Source organism: Achroia grisella, unplaced genomic scaffold, assembly GCF_030625045.1.
Source record: "Achroia grisella isolate CSIRO2021 unplaced genomic scaffold, CSIRO_AGI_Agris_v1 utg149, whole genome shotgun sequence".
Lineage (NCBI taxonomy): Eukaryota > Metazoa > Arthropoda > Insecta > Lepidoptera > Pyralidae > Achroia > Achroia grisella.
Genome location: NW_026712644.1, coordinates 5,207,945 through 5,220,015, shown reverse-complemented (window position 1 = coordinate 5,220,015; position 12,071 = coordinate 5,207,945). Strand labels below are relative to the sequence as shown.

At 38.0% G+C, this 12,071-nt stretch overlaps 1 protein-coding gene across 1 annotated transcript in view; it reads left to right on the top strand.

Moving 5' to 3' along the window:
* Positions 1-261: 261 nt before the first annotated feature.
* LOC131840848 (leucine-rich repeat serine/threonine-protein kinase 1) overlaps positions 262-12,071 on the top strand; it is a 94,372-nt gene continuing 82,562 nt past the window's right edge. Inside the window, exons 1-3 of the mRNA XM_059189042.1 lie at positions 262-566; positions 2,631-2,822; positions 3,600-3,765. Of these exons, the coding sequence (XP_059045025.1) occupies positions 516-566; positions 2,631-2,822; positions 3,600-3,765 (409 nt within the window). The 5' untranslated portion in view covers positions 262-515. The remainder of the gene's footprint in view (positions 567-2,630; positions 2,823-3,599; positions 3,766-12,071) is intronic.

Genomic DNA, 12,071 nt, shown 5'->3' with positions numbered 1-12,071 from the left:
TATTTAATAATATTATCAAGTATTTCTGCACTTCCTAGAGAATGCCTATACCATTAAGTCCGCCTTTTGTACCATAACTTATAGGTCAATAAAGTTTTAAATAAATAAATAATATAAATTTAAATATTTATATACGAAAAAGAAAAAAATAATAAAATTGTTATTGATTGACACATTATACAGCCAGCTGATCGTTGTCATTCTGCCGTCAGTCGCTATGTTATTTATTATCTGTTCTCCTTTCATTGATACATACTTGTTGTCACTTTCAAAATAAATCGATACATTAAATGCACTAATTTTATTCCAATTAAAATTTATTTCTCCACAAAAACAACTATTATTGACTAGTTCGATAATTAAAACACCAACTTTCAATATTTTCAACGTTTTAACATGCCTTTCATTGAAGTATGTGGATAGAAACCGTGTTAATTGTTGTGTGTAGTTTAGTAACGCTTCAGCGGTTTTTTAAAGCCGAATATGTTGTGTTTATCTGATTGAATTCCATCGTTATGGACCTGTCTCCGGACGAAGACCATTTCCAAGGTCGTCTGCTGCATCAGGTTGGTGTGGTGACCTTACAATTTCTTTGCTAGCGATGTCGTAAGTTGGATCGAATTTTTCGGCCTTCATCTCTATATATGTGCCCTCGCCTCGTCGCTGGGCATTTGTGGCGCTCACGCAATATCTAAACTTACTACTATTATAATGTTTAAATAATTGTATAATTTTTTTTTTAAATTAACATTGTAAATTACAAATATTGTAACATGTAGCTGATTTATAGATTGTTTTGATGTTTTATGAGTATTGTTATTATTTGAAACTGTAGTCCCAAATTGTAGCTTTATTATCCATAATGACTTTAATATATTCTGTATTCTTAAAAATATGTATAAAACATTTTTTTGTTTATTTATGAGTATTATTATATTATTATTATATTCCTTTGCAAAAAGGCTTACTATAAAATTGAAGAATTCGTTAACGATAATATTGTTTTTATAGAAAAACTTTAAATGTATAGCACTGACAATATTTTCTGATTACATTAATAATGAGTGCGTAGCGACTTCTATGTTGATTATCGCATGCCTCTTACTTCTTATACTGTAATTATTTATAAAAAAAAAAACATCTATTAAAAAGAGCAACACACAAGTTTCTTACTCATTCTTCTTGTGATGAATCTGCATTCCGAATGAGTGGTAGAAGCAAAATATGACTATTCAAAAGTGCTTGTAATGAGTTTATTTGAATAAAGATTATTTCTATTTCTATTTCTATTTCTATTAGGATAGAATAGAAAATAATTTATTCAAATAAACTTAATTTAAGCACTGTTAAATAGTCACCAATTTTTTTTTAAATCATCCGCTTATTTGGAAAGCTATCTCATCACAAGAAGAATGAGCAAGAAACTTGTGTGTTGCTCCAAAAATAATTTTATTCTTACTTTACAATTTAAATTTAAGTGTGTGAATATAAACTACTGATTAGTACTAATTCAATTAAATAATAACTTTGATATTTATTAGAATAGAATAGAATAGAAAATCATTTATTCAAATAAACTTAATTTAAGCACTTTTGAATAGTCATAACAATTTGTTTTTTATCTACCACTCGTTCGGAAAGCTGTCTCATCACAAGAAGAACGAGCAAGAAATTTGTGTGTTGCTCTTTTAAATAATCCTTGTAAGTTTACATTTACAAGTCGAAATGTGTGAATACAAACTACCAACAAGCACTAATTTTTTGGGTCAAATATAAATATGCAATAAGATTAAATCAGTCGTAGTGATAAGAGCAGACTAGTCCCTACAAGCAGCACTCGTTCACGAGTATGACGGATGAGCCAGCCATCACTGCGCTCGACCATTATTTATTCTTTATTGCACTTGTAGTAGAACTAAAACAAAAATATATTTATTCAAATAAACTTCTCATAAGAATTATAGATCCATACATGTTCAGGGTCGGATCATGAATTTGTAGGGCCCTGGGCTATATCTACTTAGGGGCCTACCTAGTTATATTACTCAACTAAAAAATACACCGACCAAACACAAGCGACCAGAAATTCCCCGTTCCTTTCGATATATACAATGTTGATTGATTTCAGTCTATACTAATAACAATATGATGTATACAAGAAACTGTATCTGCATTACTCCTATGTGAATAAATTATCTTAACTCATTTGTAATTAAAATCAGTATGTGTAATTAATTTAAGTATTTTGTGTGAATACATAATTAATGATGAATTAAAAAAATTGTAATTTAAAATTGTTATCTATACATCTATACATATAAATAAAATTGCAGTGTCTGTTTGTAATATTGAAATAAACATTTTTTACCACATTCATATGAATATAAATACGGTGCATACACCAAAATAACATTTTTTTGCAATTTTTGTCTGTCTGTCTGTTTGTCTGTTTGTTCCCGCTAATCTCTGAAATGGCTGGACCGATTTTGACGGGACTTTTATTGGCAGGTAGCTGATGTAATAAGGAGTAACTTAGGCTACTTTTATTTTAGAAAGATAAAGTTAATTTCCAACTGGACATAGTCGCGGGTACAGGTAGTCATAGTAAAAAAAAATTGCCTCCTGTGCAGGCTGCCCTGTGGGATAACGTGGAGCTACTCCAAGAGTTGATAGCGTCGGGTGCAGACGTCGACGCTCGTGATGCGAGCTCGCGGACCGCGCTGCATGCAGCGGCGCTGGCGGAGCGCAGCCGCTGTCTCGCAGCGCTGTGTGCTGCCGGCGCAGATCTGGATGCTGTCTCCGATGCAGCCACTGGTGGGAAGGTACATTTTTTGTTAATTTATTTAAAAACTACGGTTATTTTATACATTGACTCGCCAAACTGCAGAACAGTTTGTTGGCTAGATATCGCTCAGTTTTTTTTAATGCTTACCTACCTATATACATCTGTACACATAAATACACGTTTTTACAGAAATTTAGCAATAATTACATGCAATTACAATTTTTTTAAATCCAAATATATATAACTCAAAGATGACTGACATAGTGATCTATCAACGCACAGCCCAAACTACTGGACGGATCAGGCTGAAATTTGACATGCAGGTAGATGTTATGACGTAGGCATCCGCTAAGAAAGGATTTTGATTAATTCTACCCCCAAGGGGATAAAATAGGGGATGAAAGTTTGTATGAAACTTTATCAGTTTTAAACCGATCGGGCTGAGACTTTGCATGCATAAAGCTACTATGACGTAGGCATCCCCTAAGAAAGGATTTTGATAAATTCCACCCCTAAGGGGATAAATTAACGCGACCGAAGCCGCGGGCACATCTTTTTTTTTCGGACTACTCTATTGCTGTTGGCCGCAGCTGGCCTTTACAGCTTCACCGGACAATAGGGGGCGAGTCCAGATGGCACTCCAAACCAAAAGAAAGTACTTATGGAGCGGCTGAAGGCCAACTCCCGCCTGACGGATACGACTTTAGTGTGAGGGCACCGCTAGGGGTTTGAACCTCGGCTCAGGCCGTCGTAATATCGATCCCCGTTTGAATTGGACGGGGGATCGATCGTAACTTGTAGGTGTATTTGTCAGACGGCGCTGCACATAGCAGCAGAGCGCGGACACGTGGAGAATGTGCGCGTGCTGGTGAGCGCGCGCGCGTCTCTGTCCGTGGCGGACGCGGCCGGACAGTCGCCGCTCGCGCTCGCGGACAGCCGCGGACACCGGCATGCTGCCCGCGCTCTCCGTACGGCTGCAGGTTAGTGATGATGGCGGAGCTCTCCGTGGTAGATACAGCCGGACACTCGCGGACAGCGGCACGCCGTCCGCGCGCTTCATACGGCCGCAGGTGAGTGATGGTGGAAGGGCGGTCCGTGCCGGACATGGCCGGACAACGGCATGATGCTCGCGCGCTTCGTACGGCTGTAGGTGAATGATGACAGTGGATCTGGCCGTGCTGAACACGGCCGGACATGGCCGGACACTCGTAGACACCGGCACGCCGCTTTTCTTTTCTCAGGGTCTAGACTATCTGTGTACCAATTTTCATCTACATCGGTTCAGTTGTCTTGGCGTGTGTTGCGGGTAATAATAAGATGTTGCTGGTCGAGACGATGTATATTACAGATGATGATAAACTGACAATATGTACATAGAAATAATGATCTTATATACTAAATAAAAATAGGAAAATGTAAGGTGGGGTGACACAGTTTAGATACAGCAGTGCCTAGTACACAATATTGAATTTGTCTTACTAGACATTATTAAATGCAATTATTATTTTATGTATCTAGGTGACTGTGTCCCATAGCGTGTAAGCGAGTCATACAGACGTGTTTGTCTGACAAGACAATTCATCAGTAGCCTAAAAAATATGTTTCAAGCGTCTAGCTTTGTTAATGACTTCCATACAATCTTTCATCCTTCTTTCATCCCTTAAAACCCTTTTTCTTTATTTATAATTAAACAAGTCTTAAAAATAAAGTTTCAAGCGTCTAGCTTCAAAAATGACGATTGTTCCATACAATGTTTAATCCCCCCTTTCAACCCCTTACAACCCTTTTTGACATTAAAAATTCCTTTCTCAGTGTCTAGACTATCTGTGTACCAAATTTCATTTACATCGATTCAGTTGTCTTGGCGTGTAAGCAAGACATACAGACAAATAGAGTTACTTTCGCATTTATAATATTAGTAAGTAATTATGACGATCTCGATGGTCTAGTGACTTAGCACACCGACTTTCTTCCGATGGTCGCAGGTTCGATTCCTCGCACGGCACAAACATTTGCATTCATGAGTATGATTGTTTGTATCGCTCTGGGTGTTCAAAATCTACCCTGTACCATCGTAAGCACAGATTATTATATTAGAGTCCGTTAGTTTCTGTTCCCGCGCCGTTGTTTCCCCTCCCTTACCCAGTACTGAACTGACCGTACGGCGGCCATGACGCGCGCGCATTTGTGTTGTGAATTAAAATAAATTAAAACTGTGTTAAACCTACTGTAAAACCTACTGTGAAACTGGAAAGCTTGAAGCCCAAGAAATCCGCAGAACCATACAGGTACGTGACAGACGCTTCCACATATTTTTCCCTATATATATATACATAGTACTTTCCCTAACATTTTGGTAGCAGAGAGTATTTTCCCTAACATATATTATGTATGTATTTACAAAGAATATCTATGTATTTATATCAGTTGTCTAGTATCCAAAACACAAGTTCTGCTTAGCTTGAGACTAGATGGCGCTGTGTGATTAGGCCTTCAAAAGGACTTCGTTTCTGTTAAAAAAAATGTAATGACTGTTCAAAAGTGCTTCAATGTAAGTTTATTTGAATAAATGATTTTCTATTCTATTCTATTCTGTCCGTACAACTAAAAATATGGACAAAACCCGGGTATAAATTACGGCATTACACAGTAAGTAATCTTGTTACTGTAACAGGATTATCAAATTACTGTTTTCGTCATTAGATTACCCCGATGGCGCAGTAGACTCCTTTGTAGAAAGTCCTGGATTCGATCCATGTATTACAGATCGAACTAAGCTGAGCTAGTGTTCCAAGGATGCAGTTTAAGGACGTTAATATGAACTTATAGAATTCGGTTTTTTTCCGCATGTGTATCGGTAATCCCTAGTTAAGTTAATTTTTTTTTAATTAATATGCTTTACGGCTCTGGATACGAGTAACAGGCAGTGTTTCCGCTTTCCATGTTATTTCCCTTTTTTTTTAACGTGTAGAAATTCTTCAAAAGACCGTCACCCCGCCGGAGGGAGGGCGGGACGGTGTGTGAGATTTGTACTCATCAAAAACCACACGGTGTACCTACGAGCGCCTATGCCGGAGCCAGGGGATTCGCATGTGCATTTCCACCCCAGGTCCGACGGCGACGGCCCACCCTGTAGATGTTGTAGGCCAGGCCCTATCTCGTTACGGTTAGGGCGACCTATTTCGCCCTACTCCATTGTGGAGGTGTTTGGGTACACGCGCACACCTCCGGGGCCATTGTTAATTGGGAGGCTGCCTAAACCATGTTATTTCTCTAACTTAACGGAGAATATACAATCAGGACAATTCACACAGCGCCATCTAGACCCAAGTTAAGCTAGCTAAAGCTTGTATTATGGGTACTAGACAACTGATACAAATACATAGATATATATTTTTTTTGTGAATACATACATTATATATACATCGAAAACACCCAGATTTTGTATCGGACAAATAATCATACTCATGAATCGAACCTGCGACCATCGGAAGTAAGTCGGTGTGTAAACTGCAGGACCACCGAGGCCGTCAAAATGTGGTTACGTTCATTTCCGCATGTGTATCGATAATCCCTACTTAAGTTCAATCAACAGACAGTGTTCCCACTTTAGATGTTGTTTCCCTAATTTAACGGAGAACTTATAAAATGGTTACAGTTTTAGATCACGATTTAACACTTCCTATGCTACGCTCTATTGGGTTGACTGGAAGAGATCTCTTTTAGAGATAAGTCCTCCTTTGTTAACATTAGTTGTAATTAATATACTTATAAATATTTTTAAGTGCAATAAAGAATATTATTTAAAAGTTTTGTGGCTTCAGTCATTTAATACATGTTGACACTTAGTTTTGTGATAGTGTATGGAACGTCTGACTGTCTCGGTGATTTAGCGGTTTAATACATCGTGTTGGTTCCAATTGTCACGGTACGATTCTCAGATGTTACAAAAATTTGTGTATAATGGTTTATATTAATCTTGGTGTTTTCTTAATTATATTAATAACTAGCTGTAACCGCGACATCGTTCGCGTGGAATTTAACTTAATATTTTTTAAATAAAAGAAGCCCAAGTTACTCCTTATTATATCAGCTACCTGCCAATAAAAGTCCCGTCAAAATCGGTCCAGCCATTTCAGAGATTAACCCGTACAAACAGACAGACAGACAAAAATTGTAAAAAATCTTATTTTGGTGTATGTACCGTATTCATATACATGTAGTAAAGACAGTTATTTCAATATTTCAAACAGACACTACAATTTTATTTATATGTATAAATTATTATTCTTCTCAATTGGGGAGATTTTGAACATAAATTGTGGGGAATATTGGATAGTCACATCTGGCAATATTGGTATTATTGGTCAGTATAGAATGACCGTCGCTCGTATAGCGATGTGTCGACACGAAGCGCGGTCAACCCGTGTTTATTAACCGAACTCAAAAACAGATAGTATTGTGTTTACTTATTGTAGTGTTTTCTTTCATTATTACGTGAAAATTACGTGAAGTTTTTTTTTAATTTTCTGTCTCTCCCTCTCCCCAGGTGAGATGTCGTGAGATTTTATCCACCCCCCTCCCCCATCCCCCAATCTCACGTGAGATTTTTCAAAATGTGGGTATCTTACGTAAACGCGTTGGATTGTTATTGTAAAAAGAAAAAAAAATGCTTCGTACTTTTATTTACGGCAAGTTCAGACTAGTAATCAATATTGCTGAGAGTTATAAGTGTAATAAGCATGTACAATCTGGATTAAATGGACCAAAATAATATAATTTTTTTTGTTTCGATCAGACAAAAAATTGCGTGATATTTGCCGAGACCCCCGCTCTCAAACTTGAGATTAGATGAGATATGACTCGACCCCCTCCCTCCCTTAAACATCTCACGTAATTTATGGCCCCCTTATTGCGATCGACAGAGCCAATACCATTTTTACCATAAGGGCACGGGGCCCGTGCCCAGTAGCCCAAGAGCCCACGACTGCCAGACATAGGTCATATTAGTAAACGTGAAAGTTGTTGTATGTGTGTCCCCAACACAGGTAAGAACGATCCCCACACATGAAACCTGGATCGTGGTTCCTTTGGCAGGTAACAGGTAACAAAGGTGTAAAAAATTTCATATCAAATTCGTTATTTTAAGAAACTCCATATTTTCATATATTGTTCGTAGCATTATTATAACTTGCGCTGCTCATTGCCAGACACTTAGTGTGGTTCCAACCCCCCGCCGGACCCCCCTAAACTATACTATTTTATAAATAAACTTACGTCATTTTAATAAAGCTGAAATTTATATATATTATTACATATATTCTTACCTGTGTTGGGGACACACATACAAGAACTTTCACGTTTACTAAAATGACGTATGTCTGGCAGTCGTGGGCTCTTGCTCTACAGGGCCCGCATTCTCAGGGGCCCCCGAGGGACTGATAATTTTTCTGACACATTTATTCTCAAAAGATTTTTGTCGGGCACACTACACTTTTGTCACTGTTGCGGGTGAATAATACGATGTTGCTGGTCGAGACGATGTATATTACAGATGATGATAAACTGACAATGTGTACATAGAAATAATGATCTTATATACTAAATAACAGTAGGAAAATGTAAGGTGGGGTGACATAGTTTAGATACAGCAGTGCCTAGTAGACAATATTGAAATTGTCTTACTAGACATTATTAAATGCAATTATTATTTTGATGTATCTAGGTGACTGTGTCCCATAGATATTCCCCCTTGAGAGAAAAAAATATATTACACACAAAAAAATTATAAAAGTTAACTGTAAAATTTAAGATATTATGCACTTTAGTAACAATAAAAATTCATTATACCCAAATAACGACGTAAATCTTCGACTGTCGTGGGTTTAGGGCACTCGTCGATTGCTTGCCATTTTTCTTGCGTTGGTTTCATCCCTTGGCTCGTTATATGATAACCAAGAAAATCTAACTCCTTTGTGAAGAACTCGCATTTGCTCATATTAATTGTTTGCGACGAATAATTTGATTTCGCTAGTGCTCTTTTTGGTCTGTGCTTGTTTTTTTATTCATCGAGATTTTTGCTCCGGTGTCCACCAAAATTCTATAGCCACTGTTAGAGTCGGTTATAGCTAGGCGGTTAGACGGATGAACAGCACAGCGTTCCGTCTTATTCTGCGTCGAATCTAGTTTTCCGACGGTTGTCTATAGGAGCGCGGCATGTCACGTTTGTATGCCTTTTCTTTATATTTGCGATGATATAATATAAAGAATAGTCATTTTTCTGACTATGCAATGACCGTAGGTGCGAATTTGACCTAGATCGGTAGTTGCTGCGTCTGTTTGTGTGTGGCGAGCGCTTTTCGCGTATATCAGCAATTTCTGATCGCAGTGTCGCAATTAGTGACGACAGGTGTGCAATGACGTCGGCGGTGACTGTTGGCTGTACTTTTGTAGACAGCATTTTTGCTTTATTTTTCCAGTTTCAATTTTTCGTCCAGAGATTATATCCAGCAGGCAGTTGTGTTTACTGGGGGTCAGTAGCACGGCAGGATCCTTGTTGCGCAGTATTGCCAACGACTTTTATGCCTCTTGAATTTCCGAGCCGGTGAGACCCGCTTCTGGGAAGCCGGTGGAAATGTGCAATCGTTGGTGGTGCGCAGGATGCCGTCAGACAGAGATCTCTTGTTTGATCTCGTCGTTTTCCCAGGTATCGTCTCGACCACGTCGGCCAGATCACGTCGGGCAGATCACGTCGGGGTCACCACTGTTGCGGGTGAATAATAAGATGTTGCTGGTCGAGACGATGTATTGTACAGATGATGATAAACTGACAATGTGTACATAGAAATAATGATCTTATATACTAAATAACAGTAGGAAAATGTAAGGTGGGGTGACATAGTTTAGATACAGCAGTGCCTAGTAGACAATATTGAAATTGTCTTACTAGACATTATTAAATGCAATTATTATTTTGATGTATCTAGGTGACTGTGTCCCATAGTCACAAATCAGTAATGTTATCAGAAGGTATTTACAAGGCATATACTACGCCATTATACCGATTACTTCGCATATTCCTATGTTCTTATACCTAATGACGACCTCGGTGGGCTTGCGGTCTAGCACACCGCTTTACGACCGATGATCGCGGGTTCGATTCCTCGCACGGCACAAACATTTGTATTCATGAATATGATTGTTTGTATCGGTCTGGGTGTTTTCTATGTATAATATGTATTTATTTACAAAAGAAAATAAATCTATATATATGTATCAGTTATCTAGTACCACAATAGAAACTTTAGCTAGCTTAACTTGGTTCAAGATGGCGCTGTGTGAATTGTCTTGAGATTATTATTATTAATGAGTTTTTTGTTCCAAAAGGGCCCCGAATTCTTATGTGCCCCAGGGCCCCAGCCTAGTTTAGGACGGCGGTGGATAGAGCCTAATTATTTTGTTATTAGTAGAGTCTAGTCGTGGTGAATTCACCACGATGTGCTAACTGACCTGACCTCATGTTCTTATCATCCTCCACTGGTGCCCCGCCAGCGTAAACCGTTAGCGCAGGCGGGTGCACCATTACATTATCATCCACTAAAAAAATGACTACAGAGCGTGGTTAAGTGGTAGCTACCCTTACTTGGATTCGAATAAATTTGCTGTATGCAATTTTGGTAACATAAAAAAACTGTTTATTTACATTTCTGAGTAGCTGTGCACGCGACTTCGTCCTCGTGGAATTTAACTCTATTTTTCTAAAATAAAAGTAGCCTAAGTTACTCCTTATTACATCTACCTGCCAATAAAAGTCCCGTCAAAATCGGTCCAGCCATTTCAGAGATTAGCCGGAACAAACAGACAGACAAAAATTGTAAAAAATGTTATTTTGGTGTATGTACCGTTTTTCTATTCATATGCATGTTGTAAAAAACGGTTATTTCAATATTACAAACAGACACTCCAATTTTATTTATATGTATAGATTGACGTTCCGATGATGGAAACACCGGAATTACAAATATACTTATTTTTTAGTGACGACCGTACAAACAGACACAAAGACAATTTTAATCCACACAGTAATAGAAATAATCTTTATTCAAATATACTCATTACAAGCACTTTTGAATAGTCATATTTTGATTCTACCACTCATTCGGAACGCAGACTCATCACAAGAAGAACGAGCGAGAAACTTGTGTGTTGCTCTTTTAAATATATTGTTTTTTTAATAGATATCTATATAGATAGCTCTAGATAGATAAGGATATGTAAGCGCATCGTATCGTTGAGAGATCATCAATTGATTTACCCTTGTAGAGGTACATTAACTAATTATTACTGCACTCAAGACTTTCCTGTTACATTAGCGTTTAGTGTTTTTTTATATGATTGGAATTGACTGTCCACCTGATGGTAAGTGGCAACCGACGCCTATATACATGAACAGCACTATGGAGGATCAGGATATCATGAGATGCCCACAGCACACCTACAGAGTCATTCCTGACGATTAAGATCTCATCCGTACTATATAAATATACTAATATTAATTCACGCTCCGAACCTTCTATGAGTTCATGTTGTCCTGGTACTTTCTCTGTACGATATGATACCTTCAACGAGAATGGTAATAAAGATTACGTCCCATCTGATGGTAAGTGGTAACTGTCACCTACATAGGTGAAGAGCACCACGGACATCACGTTATCACGTGACGCTATCACACCTAAAACTTGTCATTGGTGACGACTAAGATCTCATTCGTACTATGTAGATATGCTACTATTAATTCACGCTCCGAACCTTCTATGAATTCATGTTGTCCTGGTACTTTCACTGCAGTATCGCTGTATCACACTTCACTTGTTTCAATGGGAATGGTAATAAAGCTTACGTCCCACATGATGGTAAGTGGTAACCGTCGTATATACATAGGACTACGGTCATCACGTTATCATGTAACGCCCATAGTTATAATATTTCATTACGCTGTACTCTGCTGTAATTCAACTATAACATTTTATACTTCAGACTATCTAGTGGTTCATGTTGTCCTGGTACTTTGACTGTAGTATCGCAGTACATTTTCTACTTTCTATAAGGATTGCTATCAAGCATACATCCTGCCTGATGGTAAGTGGTCACTGTCGTCTATACACATACATACTAGCTGACCCGTGCGACTTCGTCTGCATCCCACTTAACATTTATCGTTATATATCACCCAATTTACATAATATCATTTTAAATTAAAGCGTACATTATTCTGATACATCTTATA